Source organism: Neoarius graeffei, chromosome 19 (assembly GCF_027579695.1).
Source record: "Neoarius graeffei isolate fNeoGra1 chromosome 19, fNeoGra1.pri, whole genome shotgun sequence".
NCBI lineage: Eukaryota > Metazoa > Chordata > Actinopteri > Siluriformes > Ariidae > Neoarius > Neoarius graeffei.
In genome coordinates this window covers 44,777,464-44,797,399 of record NC_083587.1, presented here as the reverse complement: position 1 = coordinate 44,797,399, position 19,936 = coordinate 44,777,464, and the positions used below count along the sequence as shown (strand labels likewise).

At 41.1% G+C, this 19,936-nt stretch overlaps 1 protein-coding gene across 1 annotated transcript in view; it reads left to right on the top strand.

The window, feature by feature from the left end:
- epb41l4b (erythrocyte membrane protein band 4.1 like 4B) overlaps positions 1-17,138 on the top strand; it is a 94,440-nt gene extending 77,302 nt beyond the window's left edge. Inside the window, exons 16-23 of the mRNA XM_060900142.1 lie at positions 5,433-5,572; positions 5,659-5,774; positions 7,463-7,546; positions 12,607-12,671; positions 12,983-13,078; positions 13,718-13,841; positions 13,931-13,980; positions 16,743-17,138. Coding sequence (XP_060756125.1) covers positions 5,433-5,572; positions 5,659-5,774; positions 7,463-7,546; positions 12,607-12,671; positions 12,983-13,078; positions 13,718-13,841; positions 13,931-13,980; positions 16,743-16,806 — 739 coding nt within the window. The 3' untranslated portion in view covers positions 16,807-17,138. The remainder of the gene's footprint in view (positions 1-5,432; positions 5,573-5,658; positions 5,775-7,462; positions 7,547-12,606; positions 12,672-12,982; positions 13,079-13,717; positions 13,842-13,930; positions 13,981-16,742) is intronic.
- Positions 17,139-19,936: the final 2,798 nt, after the last annotated feature.

Below are 19,936 nucleotides of genomic sequence, written 5' to 3'. Positions count from 1 at the left end.
GGTAGCCTTTGTTACTTTGGTCCCAGCTCTCTGCAGGTCATTCACTAGGTCCCCCCGTGTGGTTCTGGGATTTTTGCTCACCGTTCTTGTGATCATTTTGACCCCACGGGGTGAGATCTTGCGTGGAGCCCCAGATCGAGGGAGATTATCAGTGGTCTTGTATGTCTTCCATTTTCTAATAATTGCTCCCACGGTTGATTTCTTCACACCAAGCTGCTTACCTATTGCAGATTCAGTCTTCCCAGCCTGGTGCAGGTCTACAATTTTGTTTCTGGTGTCCTTTGACAGCTCTTTGGTCTTGGCCATAGTGGAGTTTGGAGTGTGACTGTTTGAGGTTGTGGACAGGTGTCTTTTATACTGATAACGAGTTCAAACAGGTGCCATTAATGCAGGTAACGAGTGGAGGACAGAGGAGCCTCTTAAAGAAGTTGTTACAGGTCTGTGAGAGCCAGAAATCTTGCTTGTTTGTAGGTGACCAAATACTTATTTTACCGAGGAATTTACCAATTAATTCATTAAAAATCCTACAATGTGATTTCCTGGATTCTTTCCCCCCATTCTGTCTCTCATAGTTGAAGTGTACCTATGATGAAAATTACAGGCCTCTCTCATCTTTTTAAGTGGGAGAACTTGCACAATTGGTGGCTGACTAAATACTTTTTTGCCCCACTGTATATGCTTAGTGACCTGCCGCTACCTATTAAACCACTTACAATTTAGGCCTACAGTATAAAGCTAGAATCAACATGCATGTGTTTTGTAGCCTTTGAGCAGGTAATCAATCCAGTCCATGCAAGTCCATGGCCCTGAACTTGACCTAAGTTCACAGCTCATGTCAGAGAAGAGTATCCCATGCTGATTGGCTGAGTGCGTGCGGTATCTCACATTGACTGGATGAGTGATGCGGAATTAATATTCATAGGTAACTTGTGCAAAAATGGCGGCGCTTTCAAGCCGGGTATGAGTGAGCAAAACACCAACCAGTTGCAGCTTAATTACGGAGTTTTGCACAAAGAAAACTGCAGAAAACAACTCCGTAACAGTGGCAGACTATAGTTGTGAAACCGCGACGGCCAGTTTGCTGCATGTTGCTGACCAGCTCGAGTCTGACAGTGGGAGTCATGTTGCTGATGCTGGTGACGGCATTTTGTACTGACTTTCTGTTTTAAAGGTGGGAGTTCGGTACAATTATAAGTAGCCTTTTTCCCCCCAACATGTTGAACTGGTGAAACTCAGCTCTAGATGTCACCAGAAGCCATGAAATGAACCCTTATATTTCAAAATTTTCTGGGGGAAGCATGCCCCTGGACACCTCTAGTTTATATGCCACCTATGCCAACATGCTCTTTGCACCTCGCTGCACTCAGGGAGCCACTACTCTCTCCAATTTTTCTAGGGGAAACCCTGGATAGCTTGCATCTACCTTTCTGATAGTCTAATAACTTTTGTGTCCATGTCTTTTCATTACTTTGTGCTTTTGGGTCTTGGGTGGATTTCATGAGGAAGGCACGCTTTTGCACTCAACTTGCATGAAATTTGCCTAAATTTATTTGGAAAAAGTTGTTGATTTTTGCATGTATCTGTTTCTACATTACTTGTATGTCTTGCATGTATGTCTGGTCCAGACCACCCCATGCAGCCAGACCCTCTTTCAGCGACATAGTATTGGAGACCGCATATGACCAGACAGGCAGGAGTGTGTCCGTCATGTACAAAGACAAAGTTATGACCGCACTCTGAGTGTGTAGGAGTCTCTCACCCTAATGAGAAGGACCGCACCGAACAGCGAATGAAATCCACTGCTCATCCTGTCATCAATATCTGCATGTCATCCTACACACTGGATACTAACACTGTGTTTTAACTCATCCATCCAGCCATCCATCCATCCAGCCATTCATCATTTCTCATGTGACTTGACTCAGCCCTATAACCATCCTCTTAGTGGACAAAAGCAAATTTCACAAAGGACTTGAAAACAAGTTTGTCTAAGACTTGTGTGTGGCTTTCTGCTGGTCTACTTAGTTGCTGTCTCAGTGATTTTAGAAACCATCAGTGATGAGATTTAGATAAAACTGTAACATGCATCAGTCACTTCACAGGATCTGTTAAACAAAGTTTGTTTTAATGTTTTAATTGCGTTAGAATTTTCCATGTTTTGGGGCTTATGGGATTTATTGTTTGGTCTATGTGAGCAACTTGTATGCCAAAGTTTAGTCTGTTTTAGAATAAGTATGGCATCACCACCGTCTTGTTGTTTACAAGAACTGACCTCATGTATACCGGGGCTCCATTGTTTGTTTTTGGTTTGGTTTTTTTTTTTAATACAAAGTTTTCTCTTCAAGCATTAAATGCAACTCCAGCATGTTATGTAAATGTCTTTCTTGCCTTAACAGCTTCAACTTCACGGACAGTTACAGTAGTGACTGTATTTTGACATTTTGACTATAGTTTCTCTATAGCAGCATTAAAAGATGAGGTGTTTGGCTGTCACTGATTAGCAATTGTTGCAATGGAAACTGCTTCAGTGAATAAATGCACAGTTTACACTATAACGTGCTAGTTGAAGTATTTTTTTCTTTTTTAATCTCCGTGACTATACACTCATGTCTGACCTGGCCCAGATAAAATGCTTTTAGACTGAAATATATCCAGGGTTAGATCTTAAGGTTTTTCTGCACTAGCCAGCCGGGCTAGTGGCTTGCAAATTGCACTAGCCCGCAGAGTGTTGCACTAGCCCGCTATTTTAAGCCCAATTCCTGTGACAATTGAAAGAATTTTAAATACTAAACAATGAACAAGTTGAAACAACAGAAGTTCCCAATTCAGTGTAACAAAACCAGTACTTTATTCAATCCATTATGGTTCTCATATGTGACTGTGTTTCAAACCATAATTGTCACTTTGAAGTATAAAAGAGGTAGTCATTGCTTACAGTTAAGTAGACTAGTACATGTAGTAATCTCGCAAAATGGACTAGAACTGAAATCATTCAGTTGCCTTAGACTGGGAAAAAAACACAGCAAATTCTTATTTAGGCAAATTAGGCACTCATCATGGTACACAGTTACAACCTGTGTCAATGAACTGTGACAGTAATGTTCAGCAACAATGCATTACACCATGTACAATAAATAGAATGAGCTAAAAGATTTTGTATCAGATTTTGCGTGATTCAAGATGGCCACACCCATGTCAAGTTATTGCACTAGCCAACACGGGCTAGTAGCAGAGATTTTGCACTAGCCCGTGGCTATCTGCACTAGCCACGGGCTAGCGGGCTAGTGTTAAGATCTAACCCTGATATCTACTGATTTCATAATGTCCGGGGTTCACCTTTTAACTTTCATTTGCATACTTTTAGTTTGTGGGTTTGTAAAATATTGGACATGTTTGTACTGTGCTAGAAAATATTTATCTGGGAGAGAAATATCTAGTTGTCTGAGAGTTTCTGGGAAGAAATTTAGTCGTGCTCACATACTATTTTTTATTTTTATTTTTTTAATTATGGTACCGTGTTTTTCACTCAAACAGTAATGCATGGATACTCCCTACACACTGGTGATTTTGATTTTTAACATCCTTTTGGTTTGGTTCTCTAAACTATGCCTATACTATGCTATATTGACCATTTGAGCAGTGTTTTACTTTCTCAGTAGGGGTTGAATAAAATTTACTTCTTGCTAGTGGACAAATAGTGTGCACCAGAGATTCCCAGCCGGGGGTGTGAACCCCTAGGGGTCTGTAGTGGCATTATAGGGAATTCATAAAGCTGGTAGAAATGTCAATGTTGCATTAAATAAATAATAAATACATAAACCATATTTCCCCAACTAAGTTTTGCTTAATGTCAGCTTACTTAAAGTACCCATGAGATCCATCCATTATCTGTAGCCGCTTATCCTGTGCAGGGTCGCGGGCAAGCTGGAGCCTATCCCAGCTGACTATGAGTGAGAGGTGGGGTACACCCTGGACAAGTTGCCAGATCATCACAGGGCTGACACCATAGACACAGACAACCATTCACACCTACGGTCAATTTAGAGCCACCAATTAGCCTAACCTGCATGTCTTTGGACTGTAGGGGAAACCGGAGCACCCGGAGGAAACCCACGCGGACACGGGGAGAACATGCAAACTCCACATAGAAAGGACCCCGTCTGCCCCTGGGCTCGAACCCAGAACCTTCTTGCTGCGAGGCAACAGTGCTAACCACTACACCACCATCCCACCCCTGAATCATCATGTACTTTTTAAAATATATATTTACTATAAGCAAGTAGTTTTTACCTAAATTGTTCCCTAAACAAGTGCCCTTCATGTAGAACCTGGGAGAAGTACCAACAATTCCTCAGCCTATTTGAGAGCTTTAAAAAAAAGCATCCTGCCTGAAGCTCCATCATACAACTGTAGCTGGTTTTGAAGATGCCAAGAGTGTGAAAACCCTTCTATAAACAGGTGTATCCAAACTTTTGATTGGTACATGGTAGTATTGTAGTACTTGAGACCAGCCATGGTCTCAAGGCCACTTTTTGAAGGTCTCATCTCGGAATCTACCTCATTTTTTACTCTGTCGTATCTCCTCTTGGACATAGTAGACTTGGGATTTTATTTCAAGACCACAACTATGGGGATTTCACTAAATTGCCTATGCATTGTCTGATTTATTTGTTAACATCATTACTGTGATTGGGGTGGCACAGTGGTGTAGTGGTTAGCACTGTCGCTTCACAGCAAGAAGGTTCTGGGTTCGAGCCCAATGGCCAATGGGGGCCTTTTTGTATGGAGTTTGCATGTTCTCCCCGTGTCTGCGTGGGTTTCCTCCGGGTGCTCTGGTTTCCCCCCACAGTCCAAAGACATGCAGGTTAGGCTAATTGGTGGCTCTAAATTGACCGTAGGTGTGAATGGTTGGTTGTCTCTGTGTCAGCCCTGCGATGATCTGGTGCCTTGTCCAGGGTGTACCCCACCTCTTGCCCATAGTCATCTGGAATAGGCTCCAGCTTGCCTGCAACCCTGTACAGGATAAGTGGTTATGGATAATGGATGGATGGATTACTGTGATTGGGTGTAAAACTTTCTTTTTCAAATGCAACCAATAATGTGACCAGTTGCTAATTCTAAATTTTCGTTACTGTTAATGGCCGTCACCCCTCCCACCTCCTTCACATACCCTATCTTGGTCTTGACTTGGTCTCAACCCTTCAAAATCTTGGTCTCTACACTCTGGTCTTGACTTGGTCTTGGTTTAGGTGGTCTTGACTACAACACTAGTACATAGTAGATATAGGTATCAATGTATAATTGACCTGGAAATCATGGATTTGCAGTTCTTAATAATCTCTTGTACTAAGCTGATGAGTAAAGCCATATTCAGATGTTCAAAAGTTTACCAATTCTCTGTACCCTATACGATTTTTTTTTTTTAATTTTAGTTTCCCACTGAGCAGTGCAGATACCCAAAGGTTCAGTGTGGAAGAGAATGAAACTCTGCTTTCTGCAACACTCCACTACTGCTATCGTTGGCATGGATATGAGAAACCAGGAGTTCCATGTCTCACTTTAACAAAGCCTAGTAAGAATTAGAATGAGCCATTCATTTGATCTAAATAAATCCACTGGATCTGTCCGTGCAGTGTTTGCAGCTCTCTTTTGTTTCAGAGCCATGGGATGTGCCTGCAGGACACACACAAGATCTTGACCGAACTTTACGGAGTCCGAAACAGTTACAGCCAGATGCAATATCCTGGCCAACACTTCACATCAACATTGATACAGTCAGTGTAGTACCAGTTTTAGAAAGAAAGATATCTGATATTATTCTATCCACATTCGCTGGATATGAGCAATCGCACATTCTGATTAACTACTCTACTACTAGGATATCAGCTCATATACCGTGAGTAGAGAGAAAAAAAATGGCAGCGCGTGTTGCTGAACCAATCGAGGAATAAATAAAAACTCGAAAACAAACCCCTCAAAAAAATGCTAAAAAAAAAACCCAACAAAATATGGAATGAAAGTATTGGATGGTAAGAACGTCTCCTGTTATTTTTCAAGAATTATTATAGCATTTCTCACAAATTGCTACTGTCATTTCGCCAGTTTGTTTACATTCTTCATCTTTAAAGCTATACGGCCTTTCATAAAAACAGTGAAATTTAGTTCCCTCTAAAATTTGGTCATTGTGATGCATGTTTATTTCTGCAATATCTTTTTAAAAAACCAGGCCATTCTGTGGCTGGGAAGTTATTTAATTTGAGGGGATTCCCTCGCAAATAATGTGAATGAAATCGCTCGCTTCGTGCAGTCAAGCAGACCGAGGAAGTCCGTGTGCACATGTGCAGGTTTACCTTCATCTTTTCCTTCTTTTTTTTGAGTTTTACGGCAGCTGGCATCCAGTGTTGCATTACTGCCATCTACAGGTTTACCTTGACCGTGCACCGACAGTTCCATCATTCTGTCGCTAAACGAACAGCTGATCACACCGAAGTGCTCGCTGAGCGCCGATATTTATTAGTTTGGTCCTGCATTTCCTTTCCTTCGCAACATAACGTCTTTTCTTCTCGCTTTCTGTTACTGTAGTCGGTCTTTCACGTTTCATTCGCATACTCGCATCCTCCATTTTTCTCTCCTGTTTCAAATTTGTATCCCACAATGCCTTGTGTGAACAGGGAAACCCCACCACGTCATGCATGACATAGTATCTTGTATTGCATCATGGTGAAGCAGGAAAAAATAGCAGAGAATTTAGGGCCATGTGGCCCTAAATTCATGAGTTGTTCTATTAAAAAAACTAATAAAACTGGAAGTCTGTGATTCGAATTCAGTAGCTTTCGGTCCACTAAACAAAAAATAATTGGGTGTCAGGGAAAATTCTTTTTATGACCAAAACTTGAAAAATGTGAAAGTCAATTTATGTTTAAGCATCAAAATTTGTTGATTTTTTTTTTTAAGACTGGTTCAAAAGCTCAAAAAGTTTGAAAATTTATTCAACTGAAATGTCCAAGGAAGAATGAAATGTTTAAAGTTGTTCTATACCTCGGCACAACAGCAAGATGGCAGTTTCGACAAAAAAAAACAAAACAAAAAAACAATAAAGTAAATTTGTGCAGCCATTGATAGGTTTTTAAGAAGTCCACCTAAGCAGAAATGATTTTGTTGGACATTTTGTATAAAGATTTTATTGATCAAATTTGCAAAAAATAAAAATGCTCTATTTCTCAAAATCCAGTGAATGTGGATAGAATAAAGCAATTATTCCACTCAATCTCGTTGTACATGGCTTATAGCCAACTGAGCACTACGTGCCTCGTCAACGATCAGCTCATGTATGACTCGATTTCATGGAATAACTGTTAAATGTTTGAGACTGTCCAAATGGCATAATCATTGCTCTAAAAGCTATTTTTAATTCAGTGTCTAAAGCAAAAGTCTGCCTTTTTCCTTATTTTACTGTACACAGGCAGAAGAAAAGCGATTGTCAGAGAAAAGCCTTCCTTCGTCTCCAGCTGGCATACAGGATCGGCGCAAAAACAATATTCTCAGAGTGAGTCATCTGTAGTATATCCATTTCAAACTGCATAAAGATTAGTGTATACATTTAGTTTTGTCTTACAGAATGGCTCATTAGTCACTCTTGACAGTGTGTGAATGTGTAAAACTCTGATAACTTACCAGCTATTCAAGAGAAACATGGGTGATGGTTGCAATGAACACCACTCAAAAACATGAACAATGTATAACCATAGGCCTGCTAGTCTGTCGGATAGCAGAGGATATGAAAGTTGGAGACGGAACCGCCAAGACAAAAAAAAGGCTCCGTAGGGAGAATCAAGGGTTACTGTTGGCAATTTGTTCGTCATTTTGCTGCTTGGATTGGTGCATTCCCTCCTTGGCAAGGCTGAGCTCACTCCTAGCAGTTGGACACTAAGGTCAAACTGGACATGGGACATCTCTTCACTAAAGTGTTCTATGTACAATGATTTGGGGCACATGCAAATCAAGCCTTTGAAATTTGCCCTGTATTCCTCCTTGGATTTGCTGCCAAAAAACTTTGGAAAGGAGAATGCAGGCTCCTGAATCTAGAAACCAGCACCCATAAGTGACCGCTGCCAAATTGTGTCTTCTAGTGCTTATGCTCTGTCCTGAACAGGCAGAGTAACACCCTCAGGCCCCTAGCAATCACTTGAATGACTCCATGCATCAGGCTCTAAACAGTATCCCCCCAACACTAAAGGGTCCTGCACAGCACAGCCTTAAAGGGGTGGGAGCTGCCACTGGGATGTTTTACAACTGAAAACTGATGGCCGATTTTGTGGGAGTACAAATTTCAGTTTCAGAGTTTGCCTTTCAAGGGCAGGTGTTCCCTTTGGCCTCTCAGTGGATAGAATGGTGCAATGGGTATTCATGATATATAGGCAAGTAGTAGTGTTACCTCTTGTCTTGCATGTTATCGTCAAATTCTGTCAAAAAAGGGTGGACTATATTAAGCAGCAAGAGAACAGTCAGTTCTTGAAGTTGATGTGTTGGAAGCAGGAAAAATGGGCAAGCATAAGGATCTGAGTGACTTTAACAAGGGCGAAATTGTGATGGTTAGATGACTGGGTCTGAGCATCTCCAAAATGGCACATCCTGTGGGGTGTTCCCAGTATGCAGTGGTTAGTACCAAACAAAAGTGGTCCAAGGAAGGACAACTGGTAAACCAGCAACAGGGTCATAGATGTCGAAGGCTCACAGAGTTGCACGGGGCATGAAGGCTAGTTCATATGTTCCAATCCCACAGAAGAGCTACTGTAGCACAAACTGTTGAAAAAGTTAATGCTGACACGAGCCGGTTCACCAGTTGTCCTTCCTTGGACCATTTTTGGTATGTATTAACCACTGCATACCGGGAACACCCCACAATACAGTTAGGTCCATAAATATTTGGACAGAGACAACATTTTTCTAATTTTGGTTCTGTACATTACCACAATGAATTTTGAACAAAACAATTCAGATGCAGTTGAAGTTCAGACTTTCAGCTTTAATTCAGTGGGTTGAACAAAATGATTGCATAAAAATGTGAGGAACTAAAGCATTTTTTAAACACAATCCCTTCATTTCAGGGGCTCAGAAGTAGTTGGACAAATTAAATAATTGTAAATAAAATGTTCATTTCTAATACTTGGTTGAAAACCCTTTGTTGGCAATGACTGCCTGAAGTCTTGAACTCGTGGACATCACCAGACGCTGCGTTTCCTCCTTTTTAATGCTCTGCCAGGCCTTTACTGCAGTGGTTTTCAGTTGCTGTTTGTTTGTGGGCCTTTCTGTCTGAAGTTTAGTCTTTAACAAGTGAAATGCATGCTCAATTGGGTTGAGATCAGGTGACTGACTTGGCCATTCAAGAATATTCCACTTCTTTGCTTTAATAAACTCCTGGGTTGCTTCGGCTTTGTTTTGGGTCATTGTCCATCTGTATTATGAAACGCCGACCAATCAGTTTGGCTGCATTTGGCTGGATTTGAGCACACAGTATGTCTCTGAATACCTCAGAATTCATCTGGCTGCTTCTGTCCTGTGTCACATCATCAATAAACACTAGTGACCCAGTGCCACTGGCAGTCATGCATGCCCAAGCCATCACACTGCCTCCGCCGTGTTTTACAGATGATGTGGTATCCTTTGGATCATGAGTTGTACCACACCTTTGCCATACTTTTTTCTTTCCATCATTCTGGTAGAGGTTGATCTTGGTTTCATCTGTCCAAAGAATGTTCTTCCAGAACTGTGCTGGCTTTTTTAGATTTTTTTTAGCAAAGTCCAATCTAGCCTTTTTATTCTTGAGGCTTATGAGTGGCTTGCACCGTGCAATGAACCCTCTGTATTTACTTTCATACAGTCTTCTCTTTATGGTAGATTTGGATATTGATACGCCTACTTCCTGGAGAGTGTTGTTCACTTGGTTGGCTGTTGTGAAGGAGTTTCTCTTCACCAGGGGCGTCACTAGGAATTAAGCTTTACTGGGGCACTGCCCCCCCGACACGCACACAAAATGCCCCCCCTGCCCCCCCCACACACACAATGCACCTTAACATTCCTGTCCCCAACCTATGCAAAGTCGATAATTCTCATGCTCTCGTGGATGAAGTTATGCGAGGAATAGGTCAACGAGACGGAAAACTCATCCCAGTCCCCAAAAAATGTATTGTTGGCATTTGGGCTTTTAATGCATGCTGATGCTAAACGTGTCACCTCAACTCTCACGATTCACGAACTTAGCTGGTTAGTTATGACTGACTAGCACATAGCCTACAACCTTAATCTTACCTCTCTCACCATCCTCCTCATCTGTCACTGTTTCCCTGCCCCTGTCTCTGCTTCGTGAGAAGAATTGTCTGATATCTATCTGGAAAAGTAATTTAATATAGTTTAATTCGATGTAGTTTAATGGGTTTGTTAGAATATGGTTTGCTTAGTTTTGTTGCAAAAACTTTGCGCTACCTTAACTCATCCAGAGCCCGTTCTCTGACTCATCCAAAGAGTAGACTCATCTCTCCAGTAGGCTAAATGGACTCATGGCACACCGCACGCACGCTATGTTTACAGTGAGAATCTCCCAGACCAATCAGAAAATTAGTTAGACAGAAGAGGCGATAGAAGTTTGAAAAACACTCTGTCCTACAACTTACAGTAGATAAATGATCTGCCAAAGAAACTAGTTTGTTACGAAAATCTTTCAACATTTTCTTACTGGGGCACAGCTGATTTTTACTGGGGCATGTGCCCCAGTAAAAAAGGCCTAGTGAAGCCCCTACTCTTCACCATGGAGATTATTCTGCGATCATCCACCACTGTTGTCGTCTGTGGGCATCCAGGTCTTTTTGCATTGATGAGTTCACCAGTGCTTTCTTTCTCAGGATGTACCAAACTGTAGATTTTGCCACTCCTAATATTGTAGCAATTTCTCAGATGGGTTTTTTCTGTTTTCGCAGCTTAAAGGAACAGTCCACCGTACTTCCATAATGAAATATGCTCTTATCTGAATTGAGACGAGCTGCTCCGTACCTCTCCGAGCTTTGCGCGACCTCCCAGTCAGTCAGACGCAGTCAGACGCGCTGTCACTCCTGTTAGCAATGTAGCTAGGCTCAGCATGGCCAGTGGTATTTTTTGGGGCTGTAGTTAGATGCGACCAAACTCTTCCGCGTTTTTCCTGTTTACATAGGTTTATATGACCAGTGATATGAAACAAGTTCAGTTACACAAATTGAAACGTAGCGATTTTCTATGCTATGGAAAGTCCGCACTATAATGACAGGCGTACTAACACCTTCTGCGCGCTTCGGCAGCGCATTGATATCTGAGCTCCGTATCAATGCGCTGCCGAAGCGCGCAGAAGGTGTTAGTACGCCTGTCATTATAGTGCGGACTTTCCATACCATAGAAAATCGCTACGTTTCAATTTTTTAACTGAACTTGTTTCATATCACTGGTCATATAAACCTATGTAAACAGGAAAAACGCAGAAGAGTTTGGTCACATCTAACTACAGTCCCAAAAAATACCATTGGCCATACTGAGCCTAGCTACATTGCTAACAGGAGTGACAGCGCGTCTGACTGCGTCTGACTGACTGGGAGGTCGCGCAAAGCTCGGAGAGGTATGGAGCAGCTTGTCTCAATTCAGATAAGAGCATATTTCATTATGGAAGTACGGTGGACTGTTCCTTTAAGGATGGCTTGTTTCACCTGCATGGAGAGCTCCTTTGACCGCATGTTTTCTTCACAGCAAAATCTTCCAAATGCAAGCACCACACCTCAAATCAACTCCAGGCCTTTCATCTGCTTAATTGAGAGTGACATAACGAAGGAATTGCCCACACCTGCCCATGAAATAGCCTTTGAGTCAATTGTCCAATTACTTTTGGTCCCTTTAGAAACAGGGTGGCACATGTTAAGGAGCTGAAACTCCTAAACCCTTCATCCAATTTTAATGTGGATACCCTCAAATGAAAGCTGAAAGTCTGGACTTTATGTCCATGTCCATTATATAACTATAACTTGAATATGTTTCAGTAAATAGGTAAAAAAAAGAAAATTTGTGTCAGTGTCCAAATATATATGGACCTAACTGTATGTGCCATTTTGGAGATGCTCAGACCCAGTCATCTAGCCATCACAATTTGGTCCTTGTCAAAGTCACTCAGATCCTTACGCTTACCCATTTTTCCTGCTTCTAACACATCAACTTCAAGAACTGACTGTTCTTTTGCTGTCTAGTATATCCTACCCCTTGACGGGTGCCACTGTAATGAGATAATCAATGTTATTCACTTCATCTGTCAGTGGTTTTAATGTTATGGCTAATCAGTGTGTGCTATACATGATATGCTAATGTGCATCATATGCTAAATGTACTAGTCTAACAGTCGAGATCAGTTCTAATTAGTTCATACACAAATTTTAATTACTAATATACTTTGTTCACTAGGAGAGTATGACGTAAACAACATTGTGTATATGATATGCGTATATACTGTATGTAGTCGTGTGTATGTGGTGAAATATGCATCTCTGTGTGTCTATACGTCAAGGTCCATAAAAGCTGTCCTTGTTTCTTTTTCCACAGCACATGATGCACAGCGAGAGTGCAAATTCAAAGGGGAATTGTTCTAGTGGAGACCAGAACAACAGGTGTGCGTGCGTGCGTGTGGGGATATGTGTAATTGGTTCTTGATCTTTAGCTTTCTTTTTATCTCAGGGATATTAAATTCATCCTCCACAGAGCTACACCACTGCAGAATTTAATGTTTATCCTGCTCTAACACAATCAAGCCAACTCATAATGAGCTTGATAATTAGGTGAAGAGCTAAATTGGGTGTATTTAATCAAGGAAACTGCAACTCTGTGGTACTTGCTGGAGTTTAAAAATCCTGGTAAAAATGAGTCAGGCAATTTTTACACTCTGTTTAATTTTATGTGTTTGTGGCTGTCTTTTGCACAGAATCCCCAGCTCCTCTCAGGATTCAGCCTCCAGCAGTGTGGCTACAGAAAAACCTCGAGTAGAACGTCGCAAACGCCTTGTTAGGCAGTTCAGCTTGTGAGTCTTTCAAGATTGATATGACTTTACATAAGGAGTAAGGAATAATTAAAAACAGAAATATATACAGTAAGGCGGTACAGTGGTGTAGTGGTTAGCGCTGTCGCCTCACAGCAAGAAGGTTCTGGGTTCGAGCCTAGCGGCCAACGGGGACCTTTCTGTGTGGAGTTTGCATGTTCTCCCCGTGTCCGCGTGGGTTTCCTCCTGGTGCTCCGGTTTCCCCCACAGTCCAAAGACATGCAGGTTAGGTTAACTGGTGACTCTAAATTGACCGTAGGTGTGAGTATGAGTGTGAATGGTTGTTTGTCTCTATGTGTCAGCCCTGTGATGATCTGGCGACTTGTCCAGGGTGTACCCCGCCTCTCACCCGTAGTCAGCTGGGATAGGCTCCAGCTTGCCTGCGACCCTGCACAGGATAAGCAGTTACGGATAATGGATGGATGGATATATACAGTATAAACATACTCATTTCTGTCCTGCAGAAACCCATTTTAGTCGCAAAGACTCGAATACTAAAGTTTGCCAAGTGGAATTTCTCTGCTCTTGTGTGTTTACTTTTTAATTCTGAGGAACATTTTTCATTGCTCTCTATTATGAGAATGTTAGATACGAGAATAAACCCGTAGCTTTGTCCTGTAGTAATCACAGCGATGAAGATGACCTCCCAGATGCACTCGCGGCCATATCTTCTCAGAGCAAAATGGGAAAATCTACATCTAACAGCTCACTGGACAAACAAGTCCAGCCACCAATCTACCCCCCGGTAAAGTTTATTCCACCTTTAATTTACAGTGATCATTCGAAATAAAAATGACTAACATTGGCATTACATTCTTTGCATTTTTTCATTAGCAAAAGGTCTCACCATTGGAGCACAGCAACAAATCGCCGTTTTATTCAGGGTCAGTCCTTCATCTTCTCCCTTTCAGTACACACTCACCGGCCGCTTTAATAGGAACTTGTTCTTGATTCTAAGACTCCCGTTCTTGGCTGCAAGAGTGGAACCCAATGTGGTCTTCTGCTGTTGCGTGCTGAGATGCTTTTCTGCTCACCACAGTTGTAAAGAGTGTTTATATGAGTTGCTATGTCCTTCCTGGTAGCTCGAACCAATCTGGCCATTTTCCTCTGGCCTCTCTTATCAGCAAGGCATTTGTTTCCACCCACAGAACTGTCGCTCACTCAATGTTTTTTGTTTTTCGCACCATTCTGGGTAAACTCCAGAGACTGTTGTGTGTGAAAACCCCAGGAGATCAGCAGGTTCTGAAATACTCAAACCAGTCCATCTGGCTCAAACCAACACCCATGCCACAGTGAAAGAAAATCACACTTCGAGATCATAATTTTTTCCCGTTCTGATGTTTGAAGTGAAAAATTAACTGAAGCTCTTGATTTGTATCTGCATGATTTTATGCATTGTGATACAATGCTGTCAAGGGATTGGCTGATTAGAGAACTGCATAAAACAGCAAATGTATGGGTGTTCTTAATAAAATGGCCAGTGGGTGTATATACAGTGCCCTCAATGATTCTTGACCTCCCCTGTAAAGATTAGTAAAAAGACAGAAAAAATTCCACCTTTTGGTGAATTCGTTTCATCTCGCACTGAAAAAATGAGAAAAATCCAACCTTGAATTGAACCGAATTTAATCAGAGAAAAACAAATCCCTTATCAATAAATTATTTTCAACAAAAACATATGCCACTATTATTGGCACCTCTGGAAATGATCGTGAACACAATGTAACTGAAGCATGTTTCCTATTTAAATTGTACGTTTTTGAGTTGACTGGAGTGTGTAGAAACTTTCAAGCTGTACAGTGGGGCAAAAAAGTATTTAGTCAGTCACGAATTGTGCAAGTTCTCCCACTTAAAAAGATGAGCGAGGCCTGTAATTTTCATCATAGGTATACCTCAACTATGAGAGACAGAATGAGAAAAAAAATCCAGAAAATCACATTGTCTGATTTTTAAAGAATTTATTTGCAAATTATGGTGGAAAATAAGTATTTGGTCAATAACAAAAGTTCATCTCAATACTTTGTTATACATCCTTTGTTGGCAATGACAGAGGTCAAACGTTTTCTGTAAGTCTTCACAAGGTTTTCACACACTGTTGCTGGTATTTTGGCCCATTCCTCCATGCAGATCTCCTCTAGAGCAGTGATGTTTTGGGGCTGTCGCTGGGCAACACGGACTTTCAACTCCCTCCAAAGATTTTCTATGGGGTTGAGATCTGGAGACTGGCTAGGCCACTCCAGGACCTTGAAATGCTTCTTACGAAGCCACTCCTTCGTTGCCCGGGCGGTGTGTTTGGGATCATTGTCATGCTGAAAGACCCAGTCACGTTTCATCTTCAATGCCCTTGCTGATGGAAGGAGGTTTTCACTCAAAATCTCACGATACATGGCCCCATTCATTCTTTCCTTTACACGGATCAGTCGTCCTGGTCCCTTTGCAGAAAAACAGCCCCAAAGCATGATGTTTCCACCCCCATGCTTCACAGTAGGTATGGTGTTCTTTGGATGCAACTCAGCATTCTTTCTCCTCCAAACACGACAAGTTGAGTTTTTACCAAAAAGTTCTATTTTGGTTTCATCTGACCATATGACATTCTCCCAATCCTCTTCTGGATCATCCAAATGCTCTCTAGCAAACTTCAGACGGGCCTGGACATGTACTGGCTTAAGCAGGGGGACACGTCTGGCACTGCAGGATTTGAGTCCCTGGCGGCGTAGTGTGTTACTGATGGTAGCCTTTGTTACTTTGGTCCCAGCTCTCTGCAGGTCATTCACTAGGTCCCCCCGTGTGGTTCTGGGATTTTTGCTCACCGTTCTTGTGATCGTTTTGACCCCACGGGGTGAGATCTTGCGTGGAGCCCCAGATCGAGGGAGATTATCAGTGGTCTTGTATGTCTTCCATTTTCTAATAATTGCTCCCACAGTTGATTTCTTCACACCAAGCTGCTTACCTATTGCAGATTCAGTCTTCCCAGCCTGGTGCAGGTCTACAATTTTGTTTCTGGTGTCCTTTGACAGCTCTTTGGTCTTGGCCATAGTGGAGTTTGGAGTGTGACTGTTTGAGGTTGTGGACAGGTGTCTTTTATACTGATAACGAGTTCAAACAGGTGCCATTAATCCAGGTAACGAGTGGAGGACAGAGGAGCCTCTTAAAGAAGTTGTTACGGGTCTGTGAGAGCCAGAAATCTTGCTTGTTTGTAGGTGACCAAATACTTATTTAACCGAGGAATTTACCAATTAATTAATTACAATCCTACAATGTGATTTCCTGGATTCTTTCCCCCCATTCTGTCTCTCATAGTTGAAGTGTACCTATGATGAAAATTACAGGCCTCTCTCATCTTTTTAAGTGGGAGAACTTGCACAATTGGTGGCTGACTAAATACTTTTTTGTCCCACTGTACGTACAGTACATACACTCTTAGGGGGGAAAAAAAAGTCCTTTAAGGCTTCGTTAAGTCCTTCAAGGGTTTTTGTTCCCTTAAAGATTCTAAATTGTATAAGAGTATACAATACAAAAAAAAAACCACTATATGCATGATCTGTCTGGATACTATATCCTGCCTCTATTTTATTTAACTGTTATTTGATCTGATATGATTATATGTGGTGCTAAATTCTTTGTTTGTGTTTTTGTTTGTGTTTAGCAATGAAGACCTGAGAATGGATAGAGAAAAACTGCTGAGAGCATTACTAATGACAGAACTCTGAGACTATACAGACATTCGTACATGTGCATAATCAGTTGCGCTGTAGTCATTTTCTACATTTACATGGTATTAAGTCTATTTTTAATTGTAAAGCTTATCACTCTTGCAGCGCACATGGACATTCATACTTCTAAAAATGTCCAATATTATGTTATTTGAAACCATGTTTACTCCCCCCCCACTCCCTTTAGCTCTTTCAAAATGCTACTTTATTTAGTCCTCATGCTTGTTTCATGCCATGTTTAGAGCATATTGTATGTGATTTATTGTAAATAATGCCCTGCACATACCTACTGTACATACATTGTAAAAAAAAAAGAAAGAAAAAAGTGATCTTTCACATTGTCATTTGTTTCAGTCTAAGTTTTCTAACATTTTGAGGAAGTGCTTTGCACATACACTATACAGTATTTAAATTTATATTCATCACTACAGTATCTTGCAATATAATAAATACAGAATTACTGAATGAACCAGTTCTCGAGTTAATCAAAACTGGTGGTCCAAGTTTCAAAGGTCATTCTTGCAAAAATGGATGTACATTTTGGGATGTATGGTCAACTGCAGAATTAATGGCATGTTACTGTATAATGAAACGAAAATGAGTGTATACAGTGCCTTGCAAAAGTATTCATCCCCCTTGGTGTTTGTCCTGTTTTGTTGCATTAGAAGCTGGAATTAAAATGGATTTTTGGAGGGTTAGCACCATTTGATTTACACAGCATTCCTACCACTTTAAAGGTGCACATTTTTTTTATTGTGAGAGAAACAATAAGATGAAAAAACAGAAATCTGGAGTGTGCATAAGTATTAACCCCCCTGCCAAAAAAAAACACTTTATAGAGCCACCTTCAAGTTAGATGGGTTGCGTTGGTGGACAGCAAGCTTCAAGTTATGCCACAGATTCTCAATTGGATTGAGGTCTGCGCTTTGACTAGGCCATTCCAAGACATTTAAATGTTTCCCTTTAAACCACTCCAGTGTAGTTTTAGTAGTATGTTTAGGGTCATTGTCCTGCTGGAACATGAACCTTCATCCCAGTCTCAAACCTCTGGATGATTCAAACAGGTTTTCCTCCAGAATTGCCCTGTATTTAGTGCCATCCATCTTTCCTTCAGTCCTGACCAGCTTTCCTGTCCCTGCAGATGAAAAATGTCCCCACAGCATGCTGCCACCACCACCATGCTTCATTGTAGGAATGGTGTTCTCAGAATGTTGGGTTTGCGCCACACATGGCATTTCCCATGATGGCCAAAAAGTTCACTTTTTGTCTCATTTGACCAGGGAATCTTCTTCCATGTGTTTGGGGAGTCTGCCACATGCTGTTGGGCAAATGGCAAACATGATTTTTTAAGCAATTACTTTTTTCTGGCCACTCTTTCATAAAGCCCCACTCTGTGGAGTGTACAGCTTAAAGTGGTCCTATGGACAGATACTCCCATCTCCACTGTGGATCTTTGCAGCTCCTTCGGTGTTATCTTTGGTGTCTTTGTTGCATCTCTGATTAATGCCCTCCTTGCCCGGTCTGTGAGTTTTGGTGGGCGGCCTTCTCTTGCCAGGTTTGTAGTGGTGCCATGTTCTTTCCATTTTGCTATAATAGATTTAATGATGCTCCCTGAGATATTCAAAGTTGGGATATTTTTTATAACCCAACCCTGATCTATACTTCTCCACAACTTTGTCTCTGACCTGTTTGGAGGCTCCTTGGTTTTCATGTTGCTTGCTTAGTAGTGTTGCAGAGTCAGGGTCCTTTCAGAACAGGTTGATTTATACAGACGACATGTGACAGATCATGTGACACTTTGATTGCACACAGGTGAATCTTAATCAACTAATTATGTGACTTATGAAGTGAATTGGTTGGACCAGCTCTTATTTAGGGGTTTCATACAAAAGGGGAGTGAATACTGATGCACACTCCAGATTTCTGTTTTTTCAGCTTAATTATTGTTTGTGTCACAATTAAAAAAAAAAAAAATTTTGCACCTTTAAAGTTGTAGGCATGTTGTGTAAATCAAATGGTGCTACCCCCCAAAAATCCATTTTAATTCCAGCTTGTAATGCAACAAAACAGGACAAACACCAAGGGGGATGAATACTTTTGCAAGGCACTGTAAAATGTTCATGACACAAATTTTCACAATAGATTCAATGAAAATGATTTTTGATTTAAATAACCTGGGAGACTACTTTCCTTTAAAAAAAATCACTCATTAGAACTTTTTTAAAATAGTATTTTCTTTAAAAAAAATACTGCTACTTTCTCTCAGTGTGGATAAACTCTATTACTGCCTAATATTTCTCTGGGGCATAACCATAACCAGGAAGTAGCACATCTTTGTTAAATCAGTGTTTGCTGATCTTTAGGTGATGGATATAAAAATACCTCAGCATTTCAAAATACCATCATAACCACAGCCATGACAGTTTGTTATTTAGATGCATGGGCATCAGCTATTAGATGTCCTAATGATTGCTATGGATGGTCCATATGGAAGCGCAAAAGATTTGTCACCCTTTCTTTAGTGGATAACCTCACCTGGCTATTGTAGGCTTCAGACTGAAGAACAGTTGCTCTAATCATAAAGACTATCTTTCTTTCAACACAGTATGCTTTCAGAAAATAAAGTACACTATTGTAATTTTAGTGGTACAATGGCTTGTCACTGGGGCAGTACCCTCTAAGGTACTTATTTGTACCCTTTATATACTGCTTGGGAACATGTATGCACCTTTTTGACCCTAAAATGGTACACATAATTACTTTGAAGTCCAATAATGAGCCTTAGGAGGTGTACCAGAGGCGATGGGGCAAGGGAAAAAAAATCACCGAGACAACATGAGGAAGAAACTTTGAGAGGAACCAGACTCTAAAGGGAATCCATGCTCTTCAAGTCTGGTTCCTCTCAAAGTTTCTTCATGTTGTCTCGGTGACTTTTTTTTTTTCCTTGCCCCTATCGCCTCTGGTTCATGTGCTCATTAGGGATCTAAATATAAATCCACTTCCAGATTTCTGTAAAACTGCTTTGTGTCACGGTCTATTGTTAAACATGCTCTATGAATTGAATTGATTTGAATTGAAGAGAAGATGCCATCCCACAAACCGTTTTAACAGAACAATAGAACAATAA